Genomic DNA, 25,866 nt, shown 5'->3' with positions numbered 1-25,866 from the left:
GTGTCCCTGGGCTGTCAACTCCTGCTGAAAGCATTGTTGACTCAGAGATACTCATTTCATTTGTTTATTTCCTGCTTATACTTATATTTCCCCAGTACAGACGTGTGGGAATATTTATGACTAAAACACAACATTCTTTTTCATTTTGGAAAGGAAATCAAGCTATTTTTTTCCCAGTCCACTGGCAAAAGACACAATCCCCTCGGGTAGAAGAGAAGTTTATCTAACTCCTTCCACAATGCTGTGCCAGAATATAGGCTCTCTTTTGGGTGTCTAATATTTAAACCGCTTTATCCCCTCGTGGTGGTAAAATTAGAAGGTTGTTGAAAACGAGCAAGGATAGAGGGAACACATTCAATGGGAGTTTGTGGTTAATTGACTTTATTTGCTTTTGCTTTCTGCCAGCCTGAATTATCAGCATGCTGGAGTTTAGTTTAGGATTGCAGGAATTATGGCTAACACCCTGTGCCCTGGCCCACTGCCAGCATGTTCACAGCAAACATATTTAAAATGGGCACAAAGCTGCTTAAAATATTCACGTGTCACTTGGCCCCATCATAGCTTATAGAAATATGAAACTATCTCTGCTCGCAAATGATTTCCATGGTATAAAAATACCCACCGTGGGTTTCAAGAACAAAGAGGAGATCTGTCTTACATTAGCATGCAGCACCACACATGGGCTTGAAGCAGAGAACTATCTAGATGGATTTCTAAAACATGTTTACAGTCCAGAGTCTTTGAAGGTCTTGCTGTCATGCCTCAGTTACAAAAGGCTCAATGGTGATTAATTCAGGGTACATATTTCTTGCCATTTTGAAATGGCAAATATCTTTGAGGTATGAAATTAGTTTTTTTTTTTCTTAGCATTAAGTCCTTTTTTTTTTTTTTCGAGGTTTACCGGCAACTTTTGAAAAGATTATTTACATTGAAGGAGGCTTTAGCTGATTGACCTTGTTTGCAATGTAATCCTTTCTTGCATAACAGCCTCTTTTAACACAGTCTGCTTTTATTTTTTTTTTTTCATTGAAAATCAAACAGAATAAATCTGAGACCTGTGCTCCTTTACTTCCTAGCGCAAGGCTTGCCTTATGTATCGGCTTTCATTATTCACAGTCTGTCACTCTTTGTCGTTGTCACTCAGGGATTTTCCCGGGTATCAGAAGGGTTAGAGGTTATATGTGCAATTGCTCTGTGAAACTGTCCCTTGAGAAGAGCCTACAGCACGTCTTGCTGCGTTGCTGCTGTGGCTCAGAGCTGACTGAAGGTCGGAGCTGAAAGCACTCACAGGGAATAATTTTTTCTTTTCCTTTTTTCTTTTGCATCTTTTAATACATGTGGGACTGTCCTTCTCACTATCTCACCAAGGGAGCTGGAAGTAAATTTGAAGTCACTGAGAGGTGTAAGAAAAACAAGAGTGTTTGTTAGAGAGGAAAAGAGAGAGAAAGAGAGAGTCTGTGTAAAGTGTGAGTGAGATGAAAAAACAGTGAGTGTTGAGGCGTATACAGAGTAAAGATAGATTAGTTTGCCTCAGAGCGGTCCACTCTCAGCCCACTCTCAGTTGTGGTCTTTTATTACGGTTTTTTGATGGCTTCTATGAAGAGAGACGGAAAGGACAGTAGAGTATGCTGTGGAAATGTAGTGGGAGGCCAGGAGTCATGCACTGCATCTCTGAATAAATGTCAGCAGTATCATATTAGCAAGTCGAAAATTTGCCTGGGACTGCAGATATGCATGAAATAGCTTTTATAGGAGTGAAAAACTGAAAATAGGTTGGTAACACAAATGTCCTTGTAGTTCCTTAGAAGAACTAAAACCCAAAATGTGTTTTCATTAGCCAGTCGTGTGGACATGTTGGGTTTGTCTCCACTTCAAATAGACTATAAAATAGTGCGAATCAATAAAAATCAGCATGTTGGGTTGCTTCGTTGAATATTGATAAAGGAAAGAAAACTGGCAGCATAGCAAATAAGGAGTGCCAAATCCCGGATGTCCCCTCTCCGTGTATCACAGGTTACCATCTGTGAGAATACAAACATGAATATTACAAAATAAAAAGCAAATGTGTGCTCAAAGCACAATATGAGGGATTGTGCTAATATTGCATTGTGCTGTGAATTAATGACTTAAACAGCCACAAGCAGCAGCACCTTGAGCAGGACCACATGGTTTTGAAGTGTTCCACACTTCTGAACTGGCTGTACTTCCAGTGTTGTCACAGGAGACCACTCAGGAGCAGGAACAACATGTCATGTTTTGTGTTTTACTGTAACAGGAGGTAAAAGGTGCAAGATCTTTAACTTTATACTAGCTCAAGTGCACTAATTGCCTTTTAAGTGATTGCTTAATAGAAAGAAAATAAAACCTGGCTTTATTACGGTAAGATGGCAACGGGGCTAATTGAGAGTAAATGTTTACAGTGTATTTGTTGTATGATTAATGCATTAAGACAGTCTCTGATTGCCTTTTGTTGGTCGTGGTTTTTTTGTGTTTTTACTGAAGGGCTTGTTTACCAATATGTACTCATAGTTTTAGTGTTTTAAAGCTGTGCCTTAAGTTGAGGCAGTCAGATGTGAATTTCAAACACACAGATCAGGTAAACATTTCTGAAGGCATATATGCCATAAACGATAGCATTGACGTCCAAACTACATGGGATTCTGAAGTCAATCGATTGCAGAAAGCCCTCCGGCTGTGTTGGCTATGATGCGAGGCACCGAACAGGTCAGGATGTGGTGATTCACCTTCATTTCCAGCCAGCTGAATAAAGGAATAAAAGAAGGAGCGGAGCTATGGGTTGAAGGAGAGAAAGCAAAATTCGGGCTCCCATTGACAGCATAGAATGTCAGATGTATGAACATTTCTCTGTGTGAACCAAGGACACAGGGGGAAATGGGCTCTGTGGGAGGACATATTGAGGCAGGCTTACTTAAAATCATGTTCTTTGAACCAGCATGACGCTCCATTGTCAAGGCTGCACAAGGGCTATGCAAAATGCCTCCCCCTGCAATGTTGAATTTATTTTTTCTCTGCTTTCACTCAGAGGGTTTGTAAGTGTTTGGGTAGCTTTCTGATGTTGTTTTGATGACAGTTTTGAATGAAAAGATGAGATTAGACATATATGAGGGGGAAAAAAATGCAACAGTATAGGAGAGCCTAAGAATTATTAAATAAAGCGAAAGAAACCACAGAGTTTGCAAAAGCATTTGATGAGGCTTTAATAAGATAAGATAAGGCTTTAATGCTACCTTGCTTGGCTGCAGTAGGTTTTGATTGTGTTCTGCTGTTTGTCATCCACGCTCAGAGACAATCCAATTGAAATGACCTACTAAATCTGGCCCTTCTCCAAACATTACAGTGGACTGGAATAGGCTTGGTTTGATATTCCCATCTTGCACAATTTATTTTAAGAGCCTGAAGAGACATAATGAAGCCAATTGCTTCCATTTCTCTTACACAGCTTCCCATGAGATATACCCACAGCTTTTTAAAAATGACAAAGAACCCTGAATTTGCTACCCAACAGGGTTCGATTGAATGCGGGAAATGGTGAAATTACCTTAAAAAAAAAGAAGCAGCAGATCAGGAGAAAGATTAAAGCAGGAGCCTTCATTTTTCACCCATTTCACCTCTTTAGCCTTTTTGCTTTTATCCTGAAAAGATGTTTTCTTATTTAGTTTGAAAAACTACACAACTGCACATATTTGAGGAGCTTTACTTTTTAATCTGCTTTTTTTTTTATCACTTGCCCTCTGGCTATTTTCCTGCTAAAGTCAGTGTGTGAGTCTCTTTCATTTCTTTCTCTCTTTGCTACCGTGCAGCTGCCTGTGTTTGCAGAACAAGCAAGACAAATTGACACACCTTTGCAGCAAAGTGTACCTGTAGCTCTGATTATCAGCTAGCTTGTGTACAACAGTGGCTGATGGGAGGCTGATGAACCCAAACTAGGAGCTGACATTTTCCTGCCCTGTGGCTGAGGGAGAGAGGAGGGGTGCAGGTGTCCGTTCGGGTCTAATGCACCATCCATTCAGTCGTTTAATTGAGTGTCTTTTATCTGCCTCCGGTGACCTCTTTTATTCTCAATTTCTCCCTCTTCGTTTCCTTCCCTCATCTATTTTTTCTGTGCCCCACCCAGCTCTCTCTTCTTCTGTCTCTCTCTTTCCTTCCCAAGTCAAAATTCCTCTTTTCGCTTGTTTGACAGCACACCCATCTACCTGCATCTAGCTCTGACTTTAGACATAATGGCCTGCTGTTTTCTAAACCAATCTGATGGGCTGTGAGGAGACAGTATCATGCTGAGGTGCACTTTCAGCATCGAATTAATATCCACAAAATAGACTTTTCTGCCCATTTTCCTGTTATTTTCTCCATTTCTTTCCCTTTGTCCTTCACTGCCCTTCCTCTCCATGTCGTCTTTGTTTCCCCTTTGGCTTTCAGCTTGTCTGCTTGTCATTCCTCTACTTTGTTCTGTCTCACTGCGATCAAACCTTACTTCTCCCTGTCTCCTGATCTCAGTGTCCTTGCACACAATGATGAAAATCCCCGTACTTTGGCATACAAAGTCGAAACCTCAATTTCAAAGCAAGGAATACCTTTTCAGTCAAATATTTTCATTTTTGTACACCCAGTCTTGAAAAAGAACATTATATTTGAGCTTTTATCACCATTTAAATTGTGCCCAACATATAGAGCATATGCTATCATTATTACCTCTACACTCTCCATTTCATTTTCACAGCAGAAATAGCTCTGGTTAACTAATATAGATTTACTGCAGAGAAAAACACTCTTGTTTTAACGCATTGCAACCCACTAGCTGTTAGTGCCGTTAATGCAATCTTTGCCCGAACATCCACTTATCCACTGCATATATGTTTTTCTTCTTTTTTTTCCCTCAATATCTTTTTGGCTTGTTAAAGTTTCCAGGCATCCATGTCATTATCTCCCTGAAAACAATAATGCCCTTCTTTACAAAGATCTCTAAATTTATGAAGATTAAAAATTATTATAATTAGATTCAGTAAATCCAGCGAACGGGCTCATTTTTCTACCCTTCTCCATCGCCCTGTGAAAGCCCAACTGTTAGAATTAAAGAGCTGCCTCCTGAATTAATTCTTGACCTTTGCCTCTAACGGGAGATAACATCTGCCCTTCTACAAGAAAGAAAGTCTAATTTACTAGCCATTTTGTTCAAAATTACATTGGTAAGGGTGTAATACAGGGCCATTTTGATGAACAAGAGAACAGTGCGAATTAGAATGAGTGCAGCAAAAGGAGCAAGGAGGACAATAGACTCTCATATAATTTGCCGAGACTTAATTGCAGCATTATAAATTGAACTTCTTTTTGGCTCTGCACCAGGGCTGGATACATATGATAAATGTTATATGTGTTGTAATTTAACGCTATCCTGTTAAAATATTCTCCCTATAAAGGAGTGTTTTTAGCGCCTGAAATGAAATGTTAAGAAATGGTGCGATAGTGAGATGAGTGTCTTAACACCCTGCTTTTTGGCAAGTATGCTGGAGACAGTTAGAAATCCCTATGCTTAACTTTTAAGACTGTGAGATTACTGTTAGTCAAGTTCTTATCTATATTTATTTTGTTGAGCGATACAGCTTGAGGGCTGAAGTATCCAGGGACGCTCAACACACCCAATCCATCCTGCATTACGCTTCCCAGTTGCGATGCCGTAAATGGCGATATTATCACAGTGGGGAAAATTAATATAAACCAAGGATGCACATGCATGGTCACAATGTTCTCCAGGCTGGACTCCTTCAGCCTGCAGTGGATAATTAGCATCTCTCACACGTGCTTAGGCTTGATTAAAACTCAGTTTACAGTGAGCAGTGCTGTGAGGTCGCCATCTGTCACCTGCCGAGGCCACCATGAGATGTACTCTAGTCTGAGGGAGTGAGAAAGACCCTGTGTGTGTGTGTGTGTGTGTGTGGGGGGGGGGGGGGGGGGGGGGGGGGTTTGTTTCATAGAGTAGAGAAAAAGATGAGGCATACGAAGAGAAATGGCAGAGACAGGTGAGGCATGAAGCAGCAGGAAACATTCTATTAAATAAGTTGCGCTGCTCAGTCCCTATGGCCTGTATATTAGACACAAATCACATATTTTCTGTGTGGGCAGAAAAAGTGTCTGACTGCACTTTTGAGATTTGTATTATTTACGTGAACTGCATAACCTTGTGACTGCAGTTTTAGGAATGCTCATGTTTATACATGGAATTCAGATGGGAAGTCTGAGAGCTCTAAGGCTCATAAAACCCACAGTGTGTGAAAGCCACTGTATTTTTCCCCCAATGCATGTGCATTAGTCAAATAAGACTTTTTTTTACCCCCCTCTAAAATACAGAATAAAAATACAATGCTGCAGCTGTAATATAAAGTACATCACAACTGCAAAGTGTGTATTTGTTCTGATGATGATGAACCGAAAACATTTACATACCTCACTGCAAAATCTGGAAACAATGCACATAGACTTTTTTTTTCCACAAATAAATAAATAAATCTTATTTCCATAGTATCCTGAATATTTCATGGTATACCCTGGAACAGTTGGGCAGGTGGGAAGAATGCATTAAAAAATCATGCTGCAGCAATGAGGGGCCAAGCACCTCACCGAGACATAGTTTTCACAACCTTGGTAAGGGTTGCCGAGTCTGTACACCAAGTTTGGTGTTAACACACTTGCTGAGATATGATCTTCTTTCTTGGGATGCACTGCTCCAATTTTTTCCATTTCTGATACGATACAGAAACCTTGGCTTCAGGTAGCTGCTGATACCAAGTACTGCTCCGGAACCAGTGTTAAATTAGTAAGCTTGACTCCTCACTGTGAGGCCGGGAATCTTTTATATGTAAGGCAGCATCAGGGTCGACACGAAGATTGCTTTGCAAACTTTATAAAATATAATAAAATTAAATATGACAAATAAGTACATCAAAGAATGTAAATTTACTGAATTGGTATTCATTAGTGAAATGCTAAATTACACCAGCCAATGAAAAGTTACAAAAGAAAATTTCCAGTGTAATTGAAGCTTCCCATTGGTGCATCCCTACATATTTTTTTACAGATTTTGATTGGCTGTAATGCTTTGGTAATGTAATGTTTAAATCCAGATACTCCAATCTTGGAAAAAAAAGGGATTTGACAAAAATCCTCTACTTGATCCAAGGAGACCAGTGACCATATTTTGTCAATTTAGCATAGGTAACCAAAGTTATGTGCATAAGTGCACCTCCAACTTTGGCTTGTTCACGGCCCTCTAAGCACAGACATTAAGATAGTAGACAGTTCCCAGTCAGGATGGTGAATTTCACAACTTTTTGCCATGACAGAACTGACTCCAATGGCAGCAAAAGAGGAAGATGTGATCATGTACATAAGAAAACGTAGAAGCCCAATTTAATCCAAAGCACTGTTGCCTGTCACCCAATAAACTCTCAGTCTCTGTATCTGTCACAGAGGCGAGAAAAAAAAAAAGCCTTTCAATGTTCCCCACAGAGAAACAACATAAAGACAACTGAAAGCTATTTGCCTGCGAAGAGTGAAAATGACTCCTCTTCCCGAGGCACCACTGAATGATGCCTCAGCAAGAGCTCAAAGGTGTTACCACCTGTGTACATCTCATATTACAACAACCATAATGTCTTTTGTTGTGTACCTCTGATGATTTGTGTGTAGCAGAAGTGTCAGCAGATATTTTTTGAAATACCTCTCATCTAACCATCCCCAAGGAAAATAGGGAATTGTCATTAGATTTTTTTTAAACCATTTTTAATACGTTCTAATATACATACAGTTCTGATAATATATAAATTATTAATGTAGCCCAAAATGTAATTATCTCTTCTTGTTCTGTAATGTTAATAAATCATTTTGGGGTAAAAAATGATTTCTCTGCATGCCTGTTTGGGAAGAGATTCTCACTGGGGGTGTGAGTGTGCAATGTGGGAAACAGATTTGTGATACTAACTGAAATTTTAAAGCGATTTTTAAAAAATAAAGTAACCATTATTAGTATTAAACTCCTTTGTGACCTTTTTATGGGCTTATAAGGAGCTTTTTAACAAGCTTCGTAGCATGTATCTATGTGAGCATGTTTGGTCATACAGCTAAACAACCACAGAACGTGTTTCTTTAGGGAGGTTGTGCAATCTCAAGTGCAGGCACATATTTTCTGTGAATAGTCAGAATGTGTGTGCGCACCCTTATATGCCTATGTGTGCAGGCGAGTGTGAGCACTTAGTGCTTATACATCTTATTTTCACAGTAGTTGGTATTTCTTTTCAGTTGCTTTCGCAATTCGAGAGCAGTGAAGAGGCTGGAAACTGCTAGCAGACAGAAGTCATTTAGGAATTCAGCAATTCAAGGCCTGTGGAAGTGTACTCACAGTTTGGCACAATTAGTACCAAAAGGGGTCCCTGCTTGACAAATTAGCACACAAAATGTCAGCCGGTAGTTTAGCACATCCACAATAAGCCCTTGCAAATTAGCACATACTTTGAGGAGGGAGCTGGCACATTATTATGAATAGAGAGAGCCTAGCAAATTAGCACATCTGTTGCCAGCGCCTGGAATTAATACATGTTATATGATCACTGGTTTCCCACTTGGAGCCGGGTCAGGGATGAGGGCCATGGCACACATTCTAATTGAAGACAGTATGTGCTCATTATAAGAGATTGATGAAATTGATCTTTTTGCAATGGATAAGCTAATTATTACTCTGAGTTCAGCTCAAGTTAGGCATCTTTAAATGCTGCAGGCGGGAGCTATAAATTCTCTCATCAGCCACATTTTCCTTGTACTCAGTGGTTTCTTGCATGACAGCTTTGTTTAGTTTCAATCTTCGAAGTGCGTGATTGTGTCTGTTTGCACTTGTATGTTCAAGTGTGTGACTCACTCTGAGTCTTAGCATCCAGCAGTGGCAGGTGACAGTCCAGCCCAGTGTCAAGAGGCTTTAAGGTGACAGGAGTGATTCTATTCTGGAGAAAACAGCAACAAGCCAGACAAGCTAGATAAAAACTGTTGTTCACACACAATACCTCCTGTGGGTTTCATCTTCAGCTTCGAACAGGTTAGCTGATTATAGATTTTTTTTTAATGATTAATTTTTTTTGGTAGGGGTTATAGTACTTGGTTTGGTTTCTTATTTTTTAGGCTGTATATGATATTCTGTTTTAACTATGCTTGGTACTTTACTTCATTGCTTTGTGCCACCAATGAAGAACGTCACAGTTATTTTGATTCACCTAAACGTATTGACTTATCAATCTCTGGCAACCCCTCATCATCTAGTCCTTGATTCGGAGTTATATTTAGGAGCTGCTCATTAACAGCTCGTTAATTATCAGGTCGCTGCTGATTCCTTCCTCATTTGTTCCTCAGCTACATTTCACATGTTGCCTGCATCACACTCTAAAGTGCTACTCTCGGGCTCACTAGACACAACCAAAAATGTATTGAGCATCTTTCTAAACATAATATTGCTTTATTAGCTAGTTTTACAGTTTTCCTCTGTCTTGCTCTTTCAGTATTAATGCTCATCAAGATAATAAGACCATAAAGGATGTATTTGCCAAACAATGCATTGGCATGTATAGTCTTGGCTACAAAATGTTTAAACACAGCATGCATCTCTTATCGTGCACACAGACTAAAATAGTGAAGAATGTCACACCTCCAAAAGCAATGAATATTTACAAGAAGTATTTGACAAATAAGCCGACATCCTGCAGTGATCCAAATAGTTATAATTTTTGTACAGACTGCAGAAGATTTTTTGTATGATAGGCTGTCATAACACGAGAGCGCTTCCTGCAGAGTTTGAGTATCCTGTGCGCTGGTCAGATTTTCAGGGATCTTCAGGTCGAGATAGAATTGGCTCTTGTGTGGCATAGGAAGGTCAGTCATCAGCTCTAAGAAGGGGAGCTTCAGATTAATGACCAGGGGCGGCGACTCTCTGCAGGCCTTCATGCATCATGTCCCATTCACCGCCAAACATGTCAGGGAGCGCTCCCACTGGGAATTTCAGGGATATTTATGGAGCGTTTCCATCACTTTTGCCTCCTGCCTGTTGCACTGATCCTCTCTGGCTGAAAGATGGAGGAAGACAGAAACGGGCCAGTGGGTTAGGGTGTGGTAGATGTTGGGGTGTGGTGGGTGGAGGTCTTGCAGCCAGACTGAAGGCTTTCATGCACATACCTGGGCCATTTGCCTTAGCAACGCGGTGGCTCGCATGTTGCCATGGCAGCCACCCGACTGCCCACTGCCATCCTGCAGCTGCACTGCTGGTCATTAGTCACAGAGACAGGTCGTACACACTATCACAATGCCCTTCCTCCACCAATCAGCTCCTCCATGCCAAAACTGCCGGTGCCTCTCAGCCATAGCATAGCTGCATGAGTCGCCATGGCAACATATCTAACTCCCATCTCCCATTGTACAAGAGCATCCTTCAGTAGAGAGAGCTAATTGTGCTAAATGTATTTTCATTCACAGTTTGCAATGCTTCGCAAATGCTCATAATTCAACAAAGTAATTAAAAAAAAGTCTTAGCTTTAATCTTTGTTCCGAACAGCATGTGATCGACAGATAGACTTTACTGAATGTGATTTTCAAGGTTGTCTGCTACTAGTGTTTTTCAAGTATGCCCTTCAGAGATGTACTTTTTCTGTGTACAGAAGTTAATTCAGAACAAACTTAACTTCTGAGAGATATTAAGCCATTGAGCAAGTTATTGCATGAATTGTAATCCAAAATACACTTCATTAACAGTGATAAAACATTAAAAGGGAGGAAAGTATACAGACACCCTCCCGCATTACGCTTTGGTCTTGACTTTCCGCTCAGTCTTTCTCTCTTTCTTTCAGTGACACACAGGCACACACATATCCAGGCACACTGAAACACTCCGATCAGCGGGCCCTGTTTTCTCGTCAGAGTGATTATCCAGCTCATAACTCACTCAGAGCTTTCATTTGCACCATAATTCAAACCAATCCCAGTGATGGAAGCTCTATAATTCTTACATGCACACACACGCACACACGCACACACACAGGCTGATTATCTCAGCTGCAACTCACACACCTGCAGTCACACGGACCACAAAAACAAGAGAAAGGAGAAGATAAATGCAAATATAATAGGTAGAGTGTTATTAGACTTTAAACAAGGTAAATATACATTAACCCGTATGGGTTTTAATGTCTCTTATGTCTCTTGAAAGATGCATAACATCTACTTTGGGAAGGAGCACGAGATGGATTAGTCTCTATAATCAATAGTGCAAATGAAAACCAAGGATTCATGTAGCACATTAGATTCAAAGGAGCACTAACGCAAACAATAACCATCGCTATTCCATTTACTAGCATTTTGCAATTTAACTGTAAATATTTTATGTTATCCTCTGCAGACTTTTATTTAATGTTTCTTCTCTGTGTTCTTAAGGTACATGATTTCTATCAAGCCAGCATGCCCAAGACATACAGCTTGCCAGGGAAATCAGATGTGCATAACTTAAAGCCCTTATGCTCATTTTCAACAGCCCAGTGGAGCTCAGCCTGCTCCCTCAGGGCTATACTGTAATAATTATCTATTAGGTCAGACTGACATGATTTCTATCATCTTTAATGGTGATTTTTGGGTATTCGCTCCTTTGAAGATTAATGTGTCATTTCAGTAAAATGAAAAGCCATGAATAGCAACATGTTCGCATCACATCGCTGTATAGGAGGAGGATTTACACATGAAAAAATCATTAACTCAGCTCACTGAGTGACACAGTGATGCTCAGAATGTGTGCTTCATTGCCTTCTTAACTTTGTACATATCTCTTATCACAAACTGCAATGCTGGACTGGGCTATATATAAATGAAAATTCCATAAAATAAAGTAAGAACCCCCAATATATGGCTGTACTGTGGTGACAGTGACAAAGCTCCCTTCCCCGGGTTAATGACATCTTCTTTGCCCTCCTGCTCTCATTTTCTATCACTCCCTGCCATGGCCAGATGCTATTTATAGCAGCTATCTGTTACTGTAAAGCTCTCTTTCTTTCTGTACTCTTTCAAAAAATGTGCCACTCTTTCAGTTTTACTTCCCCCTTTGCTCCGTATAATTGAATCAATAAACAGGCTTTAAAGTTTTTCATTTTGGATTCAGTCAAACTGACTCTCTGTCCTCCAAGAGGATGGGATCCATAGAAGGACTCGTGAACTCTGCTCTCGTCTTCTGGAGTGTTTCTCAGAGCTCCTCTCACAACACCCTTTCATCTTTCCCCCCTCATGCATTCTCTTTTAAGTTTGATTTTTGTATAGCCTTCATGGGATTTAGTCCACTTTCAAAGGTGTATCAGCTGTTGAAATGTGTTGTCTTCCTATGTTTTTATTTTCATAGCTGAAAGTGGTTGATTGACTCCAAAGCTGTTTCACCACAGGCACATTCAAATATTGTTGGTGTGATTTAATATATTAAGAAGAATAATAACTGTATATGTATAGCACTTAAAAAAAACAACACACAGTGACAAAGTGTTTCACAGTTTGGATAAAAACACATTAAAAGCAAGTGTCTGTATTTATACATGCAAACACAGAGTAATATGCTACATAATGCTGCATATCAGACCCCCTTTCACACGGTTTTACCTCATCCTGTTGATGGATGTGTGAAAATTCTCTCTGACCCCAGTTACACCTGAAATTGCATATGTGCTGAGTGGCTGGCTTGTGGATTAGATGATGTGAATACTGATATATTTTCATAAATGTTCCTAAAACCCATTAAAAACAAAACAAAACAGAACATGTAAATTTGGTGCAATTTTTGTGTTTGTGAAGAGGCCCGTTATACCCAATACCGGGAAAACATTTTAATACTTCCTATGATTCAAAGCTCAAAATGATCCTTTTTTATTCTCCTCTTTGGTGCATTCCCTTAGTTTATCCACTTTGTGAATCAAGCTCCTCTTCCTTTAAGCCAGCGTTCCTCGAAATGGCTTGCAAACAGAAGGTTGGGTCAAAGACAGAGCAACTACTGTAGGGATAGCTGCTCTAATTGACATCCTAAAGATCCAAGACTTGTGTGAGATGGGTGTTTATAGCAGTCTAAGAATGACTTGCATTACATACCTGTGTTTAAGGGTATGTAAATCTACTATTTCAACAGGATCCCAAAGACAGAAAATAGGAGAAAGCATACCAAGTCCAGTGTAAATACATGCAGATAAATTATGCTTGACATAATCAGAAAACAAGACACATTTGTAGTGGCTCACTTTAAACATTGATATCCTTTGTCTCGGATCCTGAAGTGCATAAATAGACCAGCTGGAGCATTAATTGTCCCTGTTGTGCTCAGAATAACTGACAGTTCTGAAGGATGCTATTTTAAACTGACAACACCTTTCTTTGCAGCAGTAATTATAGTGTCTGCGCAAGTAGTTTGGTTTTGTAAAGGTTTTTATTTCATCAGTTACAGACACCAAAAAGGTAACAAGATTTGCCGGGGAGCAACAGAACCAACCAAGTAAACAGTGAGATATACAGTTAGGTTCATATGTTTTTAATTAGTATTGTTAAAAATGCCCCAATGGCATCTTAATTTCTGATTTGATTGACCTTCTCGTTATCTGTCTTTCTGACTTGCCTCTATTTATACCCACTTTAAATATGTTTCTGATTTCCCCCGTGGCTCTTATTCTCTCATCTACCTTTTCACTTTAATTTCCCTCTGCTCTTGCCCGGCTTTCTTTGCTCGCATCTCATTTGAGAATCATTTAAATCAATGGGACAACTGGTAGAGTGAACCTTTCTGTCAAGGCTGAGCGAGGGAGTTAAAGAAGGGCAACCACCCCTGAACTCACCTCCCAATGCAACTAATTGCCTATAATTACGCCGACGACTGCCACAGAATGCAAATCAGCAGGGATCCAAATGCCTACTCCGCATTGTAAATCTGTTTCATGTCAGCATGAGACTGAGCTGTGAAAAGCATTGAACACAGCAGCATCAATAATATGAGTACAAATACTTAAAAAATGATGCACTGCTTGAGCTGTAATTGCCTGCATCATATCCATCACTTACTTGAAGGTTGCTTGTGTTAAGGAATCTATGGCAATTATAGGAGGCTGGACTCGCCATTCAAAGGTCTTGTTCTCTCGTGCTTTTTATCCCTTAGGAGGAATATTTGAATCCATTGAGAGTGGCCCCTCTGGAGCAGAGGAACTAGCCTTTAAATTTGCCTTGAACACAATCAACAGGAACCGCACATTGCTCCCCAACACCACGCTGACCTATGACATCCAGAGAATAAACATCTTTGACAGCTTTGAGGCTTCCCGGAAAGGTGAGTCAAGAGGAATGGAAAGGACGTTTAGCTGAATCTCACTGTGAGTGCTTTTATGTTTTTGTTCTTACATGAATTAGTATTTTACAGGTAGCCATTCAGACAAACACTGCACACTCTACTTTCCTATTTGAGTGTCAAATCGATTCATGTTTTATCAGTTAAAAGGATAAAAGTAATGTCCATGTATAGCTTGTATTTTTATGCTGTAAATCCCATGTGTAATGCATTAACCTTTTGTAGAGGAAACCTAAAACCTGCACTGTTGGTCACTGATGATGGACAAGCATTTGTGTTCATGGTGTCTGAAATCTCAATTTACTGCTCACAGTAAAGAAGATTATTGCATCATTATTATTATTATTATGAACGTGTAAACCGGGCAGTGATTCCAGATAAAACCACAGAGTAAATCGTAGAATATTTTCTGTTATTCGCCCCATCTAACCACTAATGCAGTCTACATCCACAAACGACTTGACATTTATTTGTTAAAATGGGCTACTAATTGACAGAGTTTAAAGAGAGTTGAGCTAACGAAGGGGAGAAAAATGACCAAAGATACCTTTTGAAGTCCTCACAGTTGCAAGGCTTATTAATTTGCTATTTTTTTTCCCTGAGTGTTCCCATCTTTTTTTTTTTCCCTCTCTTTGTTTGCCCACATCAATCACAACCACAGTGGAACAGTGTGAAAGATGTTCTCCTTCCTACCCAAACAGGGGTCCAGCTTGTATAAACAACACTCCGAACCGCTAGCGGCTATAAAAGAAAATTCCACAGTCGGAATTAAGATTATCTGCTGGGCTGAGGAAATTACTAAGCACCGGTTCTGTTTATTTTTTGGTTGCTTCGGGTGACATGTGGACAAAAAAAAAAAAGAAAAAAATTGAGCAGAGAATATGAGATATAGTGAAACTTAAAAGCATAACCGAAACATGAACCTAACTGTCTTTGTTTTCTTTTGTTTTATTTTTCCTTGCTACCCCATCAGCATGTGACCAGCTTTCCTTAGGTGTGGCGGCCATTTTTGGCCCCTCACACAGCTCGTCAGCTAACGCGGTCCAGTCCATCTGCAATGCTTTGGGAGTGCCCCACATCCAGACCAAGTGGAAGCATCAGGTGTCAGACAACAGGGACTCGTACTATGTCAGCCTATACCCTGACTTCTCCTCCCTCAGCAGAGCCATTCTCGACCTGGTGCACTTCTTCAAGTGGAGAACAGTCACCGTGGTCTATGACGACAGCACAGGTACAGGTACAGTCGGTGTCTGTCTTCATTTTCCACAGGTGCGTGTTTTGTGTGATGATGGATGTGACAATTCTTAAAACCAACCAAAAAACAATGTCCAGTAAGAAAGAAGTACCAGGTGATCTACAAAAAGCAGCAGTGCTGCTCAGAGTTCAGAGAGTGCTTTGTAACCTGTCAAGTTAATTCAGAAATCAATAGCTTACTGTTCTCCCTTAGTCCTCCAGGTGCTGCCCATGTCAGTCTTCCAGGAGAGTGAGCAGTAGCACAGAAAAAAAAAAGAGAACCACATTACCCAGAATGACCCTGTGTCTCTTCAGATTAATGCAATGCAGAATTGTAGTATGTGGGCGCTGACAACAGCCATTAATAACACACAGAGACACTTGATCTCTGAGGGTGGCAATCAAATGAGTCTCTGAGCCATTTTGTCTATCCTGTGACTTTGCGGAGTGCCTCGTAACGTGCTTTTTAAAAGGCGAGTCGTATTTTAGCTGGAGTACAGTGAGAGTTTTACAAGGTAAAGTATAATCACTCTAGAGAAGATAACAATATTCAAATGCGTATTCACAAGTTATGAGCTTTTTGGCATGACGTGGTTGACAAGTAAATGTAAGTAAATTACAGAGCAGAGAGGAGGATTAAATTTTCAGGTTGCCTAATGAATTCAATTTCTTCTCTCCACCAGTCTATATTGTCTTGTAGTTGACGTCCTATGCAGCGCCTCTAAATAGATACGAGAGCCCTTTTGTTCCTTTTGAAAGCATCACTTTTACAGCCATTTGACTTCTTCAAGTGTTCTTCTTCCACATCTGTGATATATTGTAAATAGCCAATCCTGCAGCGTTCTAGCACTCATACATTAACCTCAGCTGATATCCCATTGGCTCTCCCCGCTTGCCACATTATTTTGACTCATCTCCTTGACCTCCCCTCTCTTCCTACCTTGGAGCTCAGTATGTTAACACCCTCACTCTCCTGCAAACTGTCCCGGAGAGATGCCAAACGGGGTGATCTCTCACCTCTCTCTGCATCAGATAGGAGCTGCTTGGGCCTCCTCTGTGGTACGTATAGGCTGTAACGCACCTGACGCCCTGAAAAGTGTGACAGCTGCACAGCCATGTTGTTTACCCCCTCCGTTTCCACCCGGTCTCAGGCTGTAATCACACAGCTTCATGCTCCAGAGCCCCGCGCTGCTGATTGGAGCCTATCTGACGGCTGACAGGAAAAACTATCAGAGGGGATAAAATATTCACACACAGCCGTTAGAAGATCCAGGGGGAAAGTCTGAAGGAATTAGCCAGAGCCCACAAACATCTACAATGACAGTGTTTCCCAAACGTTGAGCTCCCTTGACAGATTTTTTTTTCTAGCTTAACACCTCCCAAAGTGTCAGTTCGAACAAAAACAGGGAGACGCAGACATGCCCTAGAGTAGGGATCTATTGGGATTACCTGAGGAAAGCTGTATAGGTTCAGTATTCCTCCCTACAATGGTACTTTTCAAGGCGAGACCTGCATGTTCCTATTTCACACCAATCTTTCTATAGGCCTCAGGGAGACCCAGCCCCACTCACAGTAAGACCATTAAACTGCTCACACAGCACTTCATTTCAAAATAAAAAATAGGCTGAGCTATCTTAAAGTGGTTGAAAAAAAAAATCCTATCTCTCTCCAGTTCCCTCTCAAACTATCCTTGCTGCTCCATCCATTTTTATACCCATGACAAGTAATCATCTCTCCCATCAATCCAGCCTCTTTCATCCCTGGACTCTGAAGTTCTTTACTGAGGGAGAAACTCATTGTAATCTCATCACAGTATCTCCCGGAGAGCTTTCTACCTGAGCGTGTGGTCGAGAAATGAAAGGTGAAGATTGTAGCTCAATGTGTGACGAAGGCGCCGGGCTCCCTGGGGGCAAGTACAAGCTGGGCAAACAGAGCCTCTCTCATCAGAACACGTCTGAAGTGTATGTGAGAGAGGCAGAAGAGGCAGGATTGACCACGGCTTTCCATCTGGATAAAAATTGAACCTATTCCGCGCTATTCTATGGTATCATGGAAGACAAGAGCAAATCACCATTTGGGAAGCTTCTTTCAGGATGGGACTTTCTGTAGGAGGTTGCAAAATGAGGCGCTCTCTGTATTGTGGTTTTTGTTATGAAAGAGTGCAATGTGCTGGCTCGGTGTAACATTCTCTTGATAAGTCTGTAGCTGTCTGTTTGCTTGCCAAGCATGAGTAGGAGGATCAATAGACTGCGGATTAGGAAGACATGCATATGAGCATATTTTTCTGCTGAGAATACATGACTCCAATTGGTCTTCGTGGCCTCCTTAGAATCAGAGATACTTCAAAATGGTGGCACATCAAACACACCATATTGCTGCATCTTTAAAATGGTCCTTTCACACTATATATGTATCCTCTTTGTCTGCAGGTCTCATTCGACTGCAGGAGCTGATCAAGGCACCTTCACGATACAACATTCGTTTGAAGATCCGACAGCTGCCCACAGAGACCAAGGACGCCAAGCCACTTCTGAAGGAGATGAAGAAGGCAAAGGAGTTCCATGTCATATTTGATTGTGGACATGAGATGGCTGCCTGGATCCTGAAACAGGTATCAACTCACCTTAATGAGCCCTGATACTCTCTTAGACTCACAGATGTCTGCAGCATTTGTGAACAGCATAAGTAATTTTATCACACTGTTTCCTGAATTTAGTTAAAAGTAAGTTAGCTACTGTATAAAATTTACATAATTTCCCCTTAAAGAAATTTTCACACGCTACTGAGTACCCAGACTCATATATACACATATATATGTGCTAAAATAATAAAGATAAGTCCATGTGTGATCCCTATCTTATTCTTTCTCTCTTTAAGAACTGCTGCAGATCTGTACATCTTTAATCTTTGTGTGTTAGATATCTACTCGTGGCCCGTCATAATGGATGTTTTCTATTGTACATATTTTTTTTTCTTTTAAATTATAAAGTCTAATTCTGCTCACAGGCATGTTCAATTCATTTAGCAGAGGCGCATTATTAATGAGAACCGTGGGGGTTGTTGTTGAGCTCAAGTCTTCTCACAAGCATATTGCACAGTTGGAGTTCTCTCTATAGCTGTGTGTCAAAACTAATGATTCTTTATTGTGGCGCATATTTTGTTTGTTATTTATCGTTGCATGCACAATGCAGCGCCGAGCCCACATGGACTTAGGATATAATGTACAGCGTATTGGGAGAAACATGGGCAATGTGGACACATAGACTTTGGACTGGCTGATTTTTTCAAGTCAAATTACTGTCAGTGTCGTGATACCATCTCGGCTCTGAGTGCAATAATAACTGAATAAGTCTGTTCATCAGTCATCAGGACAATTAAAAATGCCTTGGCAAGCCCCCGCTTTCAAATTTTTTCCAGTCTCAGGTGCCTTTCTGACAGGTGTCAGGGTGGCAATATGTATTAAATAACAGGTCAATTAGTAATTCTAATACCGCAATTCATTAAGCTATTTGTAATTGACTTTTAGTTACTGCTTGCTTTTTATTTCTCCCTGTAGGCCCTGGCAATGGGTATGATGACGGAGTACTATCATTATATATTTACAACCCTGGTAAGTACCCTGGGACTTTTTTGTTGTTGACAAAATGTGATGATAGACTGTGTTTTGTTACTTTTTTTTCTTTTTGCACAGCCCCGTCCACTTGATAACGTGCTGTTTGGAGATATTTCTTCTTCTGAGCCTATTGTAGTGCAAACATTAATCTGTTTTTTTTCCTTGTTGCAATGAAAAATTACCTGTCAGTTTTTCATTTCTGAGAATACAATTTAATACCACTAACCGGGAACTAGTCAAAGAAAAACATCCCATTATTTTCATTTTGTGTGAGGTGTTTTGAACCTGTAGTGCAAGTTGACTTTGTGATCACAGAAACCGATGCCCTTGAAAAGCTGAGTCATTGTTATGCAGTCTATTATAAATATACCCTTTGCATTCCACTGCGTCTGTTGTGAAAGTTTAACTTTAATTTATTTTCTAAATTCTGAACAACCTTCTCACCTCACCTGGCTGACCACTACCCAGAGTTTAGGAAACAAAAGCAGTTGGAGGTATTTTATTCTCACTCCAGCAGCGATTGAAGTTCGCTAAATTTCTTTGATCTAGCCGCTACAAAGATTGCTTCTCACACTCCAGATGAAAAGCAGCACATCTTCACTGAGCCCAGAGAACAGAAGACTGAGAGCTTAGATAATAGCCCTGAGCAGATGAGACTGTCACCCATTTGGTCCATTATAGCTCTAACAAACAAATAGCCCGCTGTGTTGTTTGGAACACAGTTGGAAAGGGTGAGGAAAAGGTTAGAGAAAACTGACCTGAAAAGACATTTACCAGTGCAGAGGACATGTAACTATCCCTAGTGCATCCACATACAGTAAGAACCTGCCTAGATGAAAGGGGAGTGAGTGACAGCAGGTATGTCATTGGGAAAGGGAAGAGAATAGTGATTATAGGCCTCTTTCGGTGGCATGCTGTTTCTTGCCGGGATGGAAGCATGCCTACTTTAACATCAGTCAGTGTTTGGCAGAATTGGAAGCCAGTGTGCTGGCCCGAGATGCTGCACACTGGTACCAAGCCATTCATGCTGCTCTCGGAATAGGACAGCAAACATTGACCACGGCAGCCCCATTCTGCGTCCATCACCCGCTGTTTCTCTGTCAACTGTGTTGTTGCATCCCAGAGACATCTGCCTGGTGAGATGCCAGACATGCTGCATGCGGGACAATTGGGTCGTCCTTTTCCGTCCACATGATAGATGGCAGTCCACCAAAAGCATGCCGGTAACCTTGAAAGTCTTGCCTTTATCAAGGCTACTGTCTCAGCATAAGATGAAATAGCTCCTGAAATCCCTTCAACTGCACCCTTTTACGCTCCCTCATTTGGCAGTGGCTGCCGCTCAAACGTCGACTTGTAATTATGAAAATGAGCGATGTATAGCAGTGGAGGAGGGAAGATGAGAAAATCATGATTTTTTTTTTCAGATCAAACACAGTTACATTTTGATCTTTGCGCCTCTAGGACCTTTTCGCCCTTGATATGGAACCATATCGCTACAGTGGAGTCAACATGACTGGTTTCCGCATACTCAACACAGAAAACTCTCAGGTGTCGTCGATCATCGAGAAGTGGTCAATGGAGCGATTACAAGCCCCACCCAAGCCAGACTCGGGCCTGCTGGATGGATTCATGACGGTAGGCCCAAACCTTTTTTATCTAAGATGTGTCATTACTCTCCACATAAAAATAAATAAATAAAAATAAAAACTGTCCAAATAATTTGGATGCCATGCATAAAGCTTTGGGGTTTGTTTGTTTGTTTTTTTTGATTGATGAAACAAAATGAGTGTTTTGAAATAGAGCGTAGCTGTGGAGCAAAAGAACTGTAACTGAGTGCCAGTTGTCAATCACAAACTCAATTGTGAGGGGCTCCTGGGGTGGGTACTGCGTGGAGCTTTTGAGTTGGTGCTCCTGGGTCTAAATGCTCCGTAATGAGCTGGTGTGAATGGTAATAGCCGTTTATCTGCCCTCCTGCCTCTCACAACTCTCCTCTGGGAGCGTGGCCAAAATATGACAATCTGTCAGTGTTCATGCAGAGAGAGGGAGCAAATTGGATGGAAATTATGGCCCTGGTTTTTTAGGATGGCATCCAAAAAAGCATGGGATAAGGTGATTTGAAAGTGAAAAAGGGAATGGAGCTCGTCATGGACATTCAAGGTCCCTTTCTGGGTCTGTTGTTGTAAACAGTCAATTTACTCCACCTCCCTCACAACACCTTCCTTTGAGACAAACACCTTTTTTTTTCTTCTTTTAGCCTGCCTCTTTTTGTTCTTGGCAGATTTAAGATCTGGTTTCCAAAATCTGTGCAATGAAAGAAGAATCTTTTCATTAGAGACTTAAAGACAAGCCTTTGAATTAGCCACAGTGCATGGTGTCTATTCATATCAATCACAGCCTTAATTCAAGCTTACACATGATCAAAAATGAACACACACAGTTTGTGATGAATTTAAATGTGTGTGTTTTTTAAATGTATCTACATATATTACAGCCTAAGTTATGTCAGAAATATTCAGCACGCACGGCTTTAAAACAGAAATGTAATATTCTATTTCCCTCAAGCATCGGCATGTGAATTTTCTTTCACGTTTGGCACTAAAATGCGGAAAACCAAGCAACGTAGTTATGTATGCAGAGACATCTATGTGATGCACTTGATTTTTTTGTTTTTTTACATCAATGGAAATTAATTGATTTCAGTGGCGATGGCTGAAGTGATTAATTAGCATTGCATGAATCATTTTGTCAGATTCTATCCTATGTATTGACATATCTCATTGGATTAGAATCACTGGGCTGAATAATAAATAATGCATCCAATAGCATGCTTGACGGAGTGCTCTGTTTTATAAGTCTTGGGTATTTTCGTTTCACCTTAAGACAGGTCTTTGTAATGAGCGAATGCAGAGAGTGCAGCCTGAATGTACAAACACTGCCATTTTGATGTTATATTAAATACATAATGGAGAAACGGTTTTGCTGCTCATATAAAATGATTCTGCACTTAGATGGAATATGAACGCGTTTTAAATAACAATCTGCTTTTCTGTAACGCAAATACAATTCTTTTTTTCTTTTTTTTTAGTCATTCCATAGATTTTCCTGATACTTCAGCTATACCGCCTCGGGTTAAAGGTGACACCTATAAGGGTGTCATTAAATAAAGCGGTAGAGTGCTGCAGCGGCCAGCGTGTGACCTTCCACCCCCGACCTTGCCTCTAGCCTTTTATTTCTCCTCTCTGGTGCCGTGTTCCTTTTCTGTGCAGTACAGAAGCCTTGCTGGGCTCTGGGCTTGTTTGTGCTCGGTGACCAGGCAACAGTTGTGTAGAGATGGTTACCAGGACAACGCCATCTGTGTCACCTTGTGATTGACTGAGATGAGAGGAGGTAGGGAAGGGGAGGGGTGAGGTGAAATGGGTTGCGGCAAAAAGGGGTGGTGGGGGGGGTGTTTGATGAGGAGGAGGGGCGAGAGAAGATTGGACAGGAAAGATGGGGGAGAGGGTGTTACAAATATTGAGAGGTGCATCTGATGTTTGCTTACGCCACTAGCCCGGTGTTGCAGGGTAGTGAATAATCACACAGACACTTGGTGCTTTGGGTGAGGCCAAGTGTCTGAGGAAAGGACGCATAATGAGAAATCCTTCCTCAGACTAGGCAAGCTCGAAGCCGCAAGCACACTGAGCCCCTGCCTCCTAACCCTATTTGGCAGAGGTATCTCTGACATGGAAGGACACATAATCAAAGTAGCAGGGCTAATTAGTCCAGTTATTTTGCGTGTGTGTGTGCGTGCGCTGTTGATCTTGCTTGTTTGTGTCGACTCTTTGACAATATCCCCCGAGTAATGTGAAGCTCAAGTTGTTTTAACCCTGCATCGTGAGGTGAATTTACAGCAACTAAAGACCCGCAGCCCGTGTACTGAGAAATGCACCCAGCAGATTTATTAGATATCTCGTGTCTAATCTGATTATTATTTTGTCCCATCTGTTTCTAATTATTGCCTTCAGCTAATGAGATATTTGCTTTTAATGCTTTGTTTTAATTTGAATTATTTTAAATCCCTGTTCGCTGAGCTAAGTATATACCAGGATTTAACTAAGGAGAAGGAAGAGAGGGAAAAAAAGAGCTTCCCAGTTGTACGCCTCGCTGAGGTTTTAGGCCTAGATATTTTCTGCATCTCCACCATTTCATTTATGTCTGCATTTCATTGAGCTATAATTACCACCACAGAGAGCTGGATGTTCTCCAGTGTCATCAAAACAATTGAAAATTCTGGTGTAATAGCTCATAATTATCACTCTCTTATTAGTAGAGAGCAGTTGTTTGGATAATATGTTGGCTATGACATGGGTGTTGCTGCTCCTTTCGATCACATGGGACAAAAATAAGACACATGGGTGAAATTAATTGAAAACAACAAACACTACACAGATATGCCTACTCAACAAAGGCCACTGTAATCATTATAATAATAATAATAATAAGGATAAAATAGTTAGAGTTAGATTTGTAATTAATATGCACAGAGTGTTTGGATAGCTCCCTTTTAGGACTTTTTCATACAGTACACGAGAAAATGCTAAATCTTTGAAAATCCTGAAGCTGTTCATATTTAACAGTGTATATGGTGATCATTTTTTAGCTATTCGGTGTAATTGCATTGCATTACTGCTTTGATGTGTAATTGTTAGTGGCAGCCTGGTGTTCCCCCATGGGATAAAAATTACACGCCTAACAGAAAACGTTACATGCATATACCGGGTCCCATTTGCCAGATTTGCAACTTGCAAGCTGTGATTTGCAATATGAGATGATCTCCTGCATCCTAATTTTAACACATTTCATTAGGCTAAACAAACGGCTCGCACGTCGTGCCTGAGCATGCGAGAGCCCTTTAGCACTCGCACATGTACAAGTGAGTAAAATTGACTTGTGAAATGTGGCGCTGCCAAGTGCACACACCAGTTGTTTTTGTAACACGTGCCTCTGGATGCTATTCTGAAAACCAAATCTGGAGCACGCATGCATTTAAACAATGCGAAATGCAACATTTAATCGTTTTCTTCATTAGAGTTCTCTCTTAATGCCGCATGACACGATGAATCCTCTGTGCCCCAGTTCCAGTCGAGACGTGTTTGCTTTCTCCGGTGGTTAACGCGTTTAAACGAAATAATTGCATGCGTATTATTGGAATGATCTCGTCATTACCACCAGTAACTACCAGATCAACAACGACTCAAATTCTATCAGCGGATTTAAATGCAGTGTTTGTGTGTGTCACAGATTGTGCCTTTTAAAATAATTTGTGATAAGTATACTTCATTTCTGTTTGGGTTCAAATTAGGGATAATGGGAGCAGAAAATGAATTAGGAAGAGAAAGAGGAGGAAGCAGTTTTGCCCAGAAATGGTGCACAGGGGGTAAAGAGCAGCAGGGAGAGAGATGAGAACAGATACCTAGCTGCATTAACGAGCACTGCTGGGAGTAAAGTGGGAGACACCCACACAGCGAGAGCAGAATGAAGGAGCTTGCTAGGTGGCTGCTACATGCCATTAACAATGGGTTTACCATGGATGTTTACATTTAAATGTGTGTTTGTGGCGCACAGCATGTATGTTTGAAACACCTACAGAAGGATTCAGTTGCCTGTTCCAAGAGGGGAGGACTTGGCTCAGATTTGGCATCACTACTGGGTTTGATACAGAGCATGACTGCCTGGAAACTGACAATAGGAAGACAATATTGACACACGAATCCCTCTCCCAGTGAGCTTCATTCATACAATATTCCAGCCAAATGAAGGTCCTCGGTGTGGGTGTTGAGCCAAATGTGGTGCTCCCCAGTCAGAATACTATTGAATGCATACTGTAATTTTGCTTGATATGAGTCACACACAAAAAAAACCTTGCTAGAAATTAAACTGAGCAGTTGAGGGAATCCTTTTATTTGTTCAAACTGACTTCTACCCCACAGCTGAAAGAAGTTCAACAGTATCATAAATATTCACATATTTCTTTCATCATTTATTATTTAGTGGGATTTTTTTTATAATTCTGTTTTGTACAGAGTTCAGCTGATACATATTATTTTGAAATGTAAAATATCTCCTTCTTACCGTCTCTGATAACAGCATTTATGGATTTTCTCAAACCTCCTCCAGTATCAGTCATTTTCTAATCAGTCGTCATTACAACCTGGTCTGCTTTATATCGACAAACCGCTTTTCTTTGCGCGGAATCACAAGGCGCTTAGTTATTGTATTTGATATATTTCAGACAGAGCTAGCAGAACAAACGCCACATAGGTTCACAGGTTGGTTGCGTCCATTAGAGCAATGTGATCCCTCCCCCTCCTCTGATCCCGGTTGGCAGAGGAGAGAGCCTTTTAAAGACAGCAACTGTGGAGAGCAGACACTCGATGCCCTGTGCCGGGCACCACCAGCTGGGCTTGGCACAGTATCAACATTATTAGCACCAGTGCTCCCTTGGTCCATAGAAGCCTTTTGTGAGTGAGAACAGCCAGGGAGAGAGGGGGAATTAAAAGGCAGATTTATTATCCTGCTTTCCTTTGGTTTTACTTTCTCAAACACATTTTACTTCACTGTCTTGTTTGCTTGTTGTGTTTACCTT

At 40.8% G+C, this 25,866-nt stretch overlaps 1 protein-coding gene across 2 annotated transcripts in view; it reads left to right on the top strand.

Annotated features, from left to right (window-relative positions):
* The window catches only part of LOC134642648 (glutamate receptor ionotropic, kainate 2-like), a 64,498-nt gene that overhangs the window by 3,701 nt on the left and 34,931 nt on the right, over nucleotides 1–25,866 (top strand). Inside the window, exons 2-6 of one of the 2 annotated variants that reach the window (XM_063494539.1) lie at nucleotides 14,210–14,377; nucleotides 15,369–15,626; nucleotides 18,058–18,239; nucleotides 19,185–19,238; nucleotides 20,703–20,876. In XM_063494539.1, the coding sequence (XP_063350609.1) occupies nucleotides 14,210–14,377; nucleotides 15,369–15,626; nucleotides 18,058–18,239; nucleotides 19,185–19,238; nucleotides 20,703–20,876 (836 nt within the window). Of the gene's footprint in view, nucleotides 1–14,209; nucleotides 14,378–15,368; nucleotides 15,633–18,057; nucleotides 18,240–19,184; nucleotides 19,239–20,702; nucleotides 20,877–25,866 lie in introns of both variants that reach the window. The other variant, XM_063494538.1, reaches the window with a different exon arrangement.

This window comes from Pelmatolapia mariae, linkage group LG15 (genome assembly GCF_036321145.2).
Source record: "Pelmatolapia mariae isolate MD_Pm_ZW linkage group LG15, Pm_UMD_F_2, whole genome shotgun sequence".
NCBI classification, from domain to species: Eukaryota; Metazoa; Chordata; class Actinopteri; order Cichliformes; family Cichlidae; genus Pelmatolapia; species Pelmatolapia mariae.
This window is presented reverse-complemented; position numbering and strand designations above follow the sequence as displayed.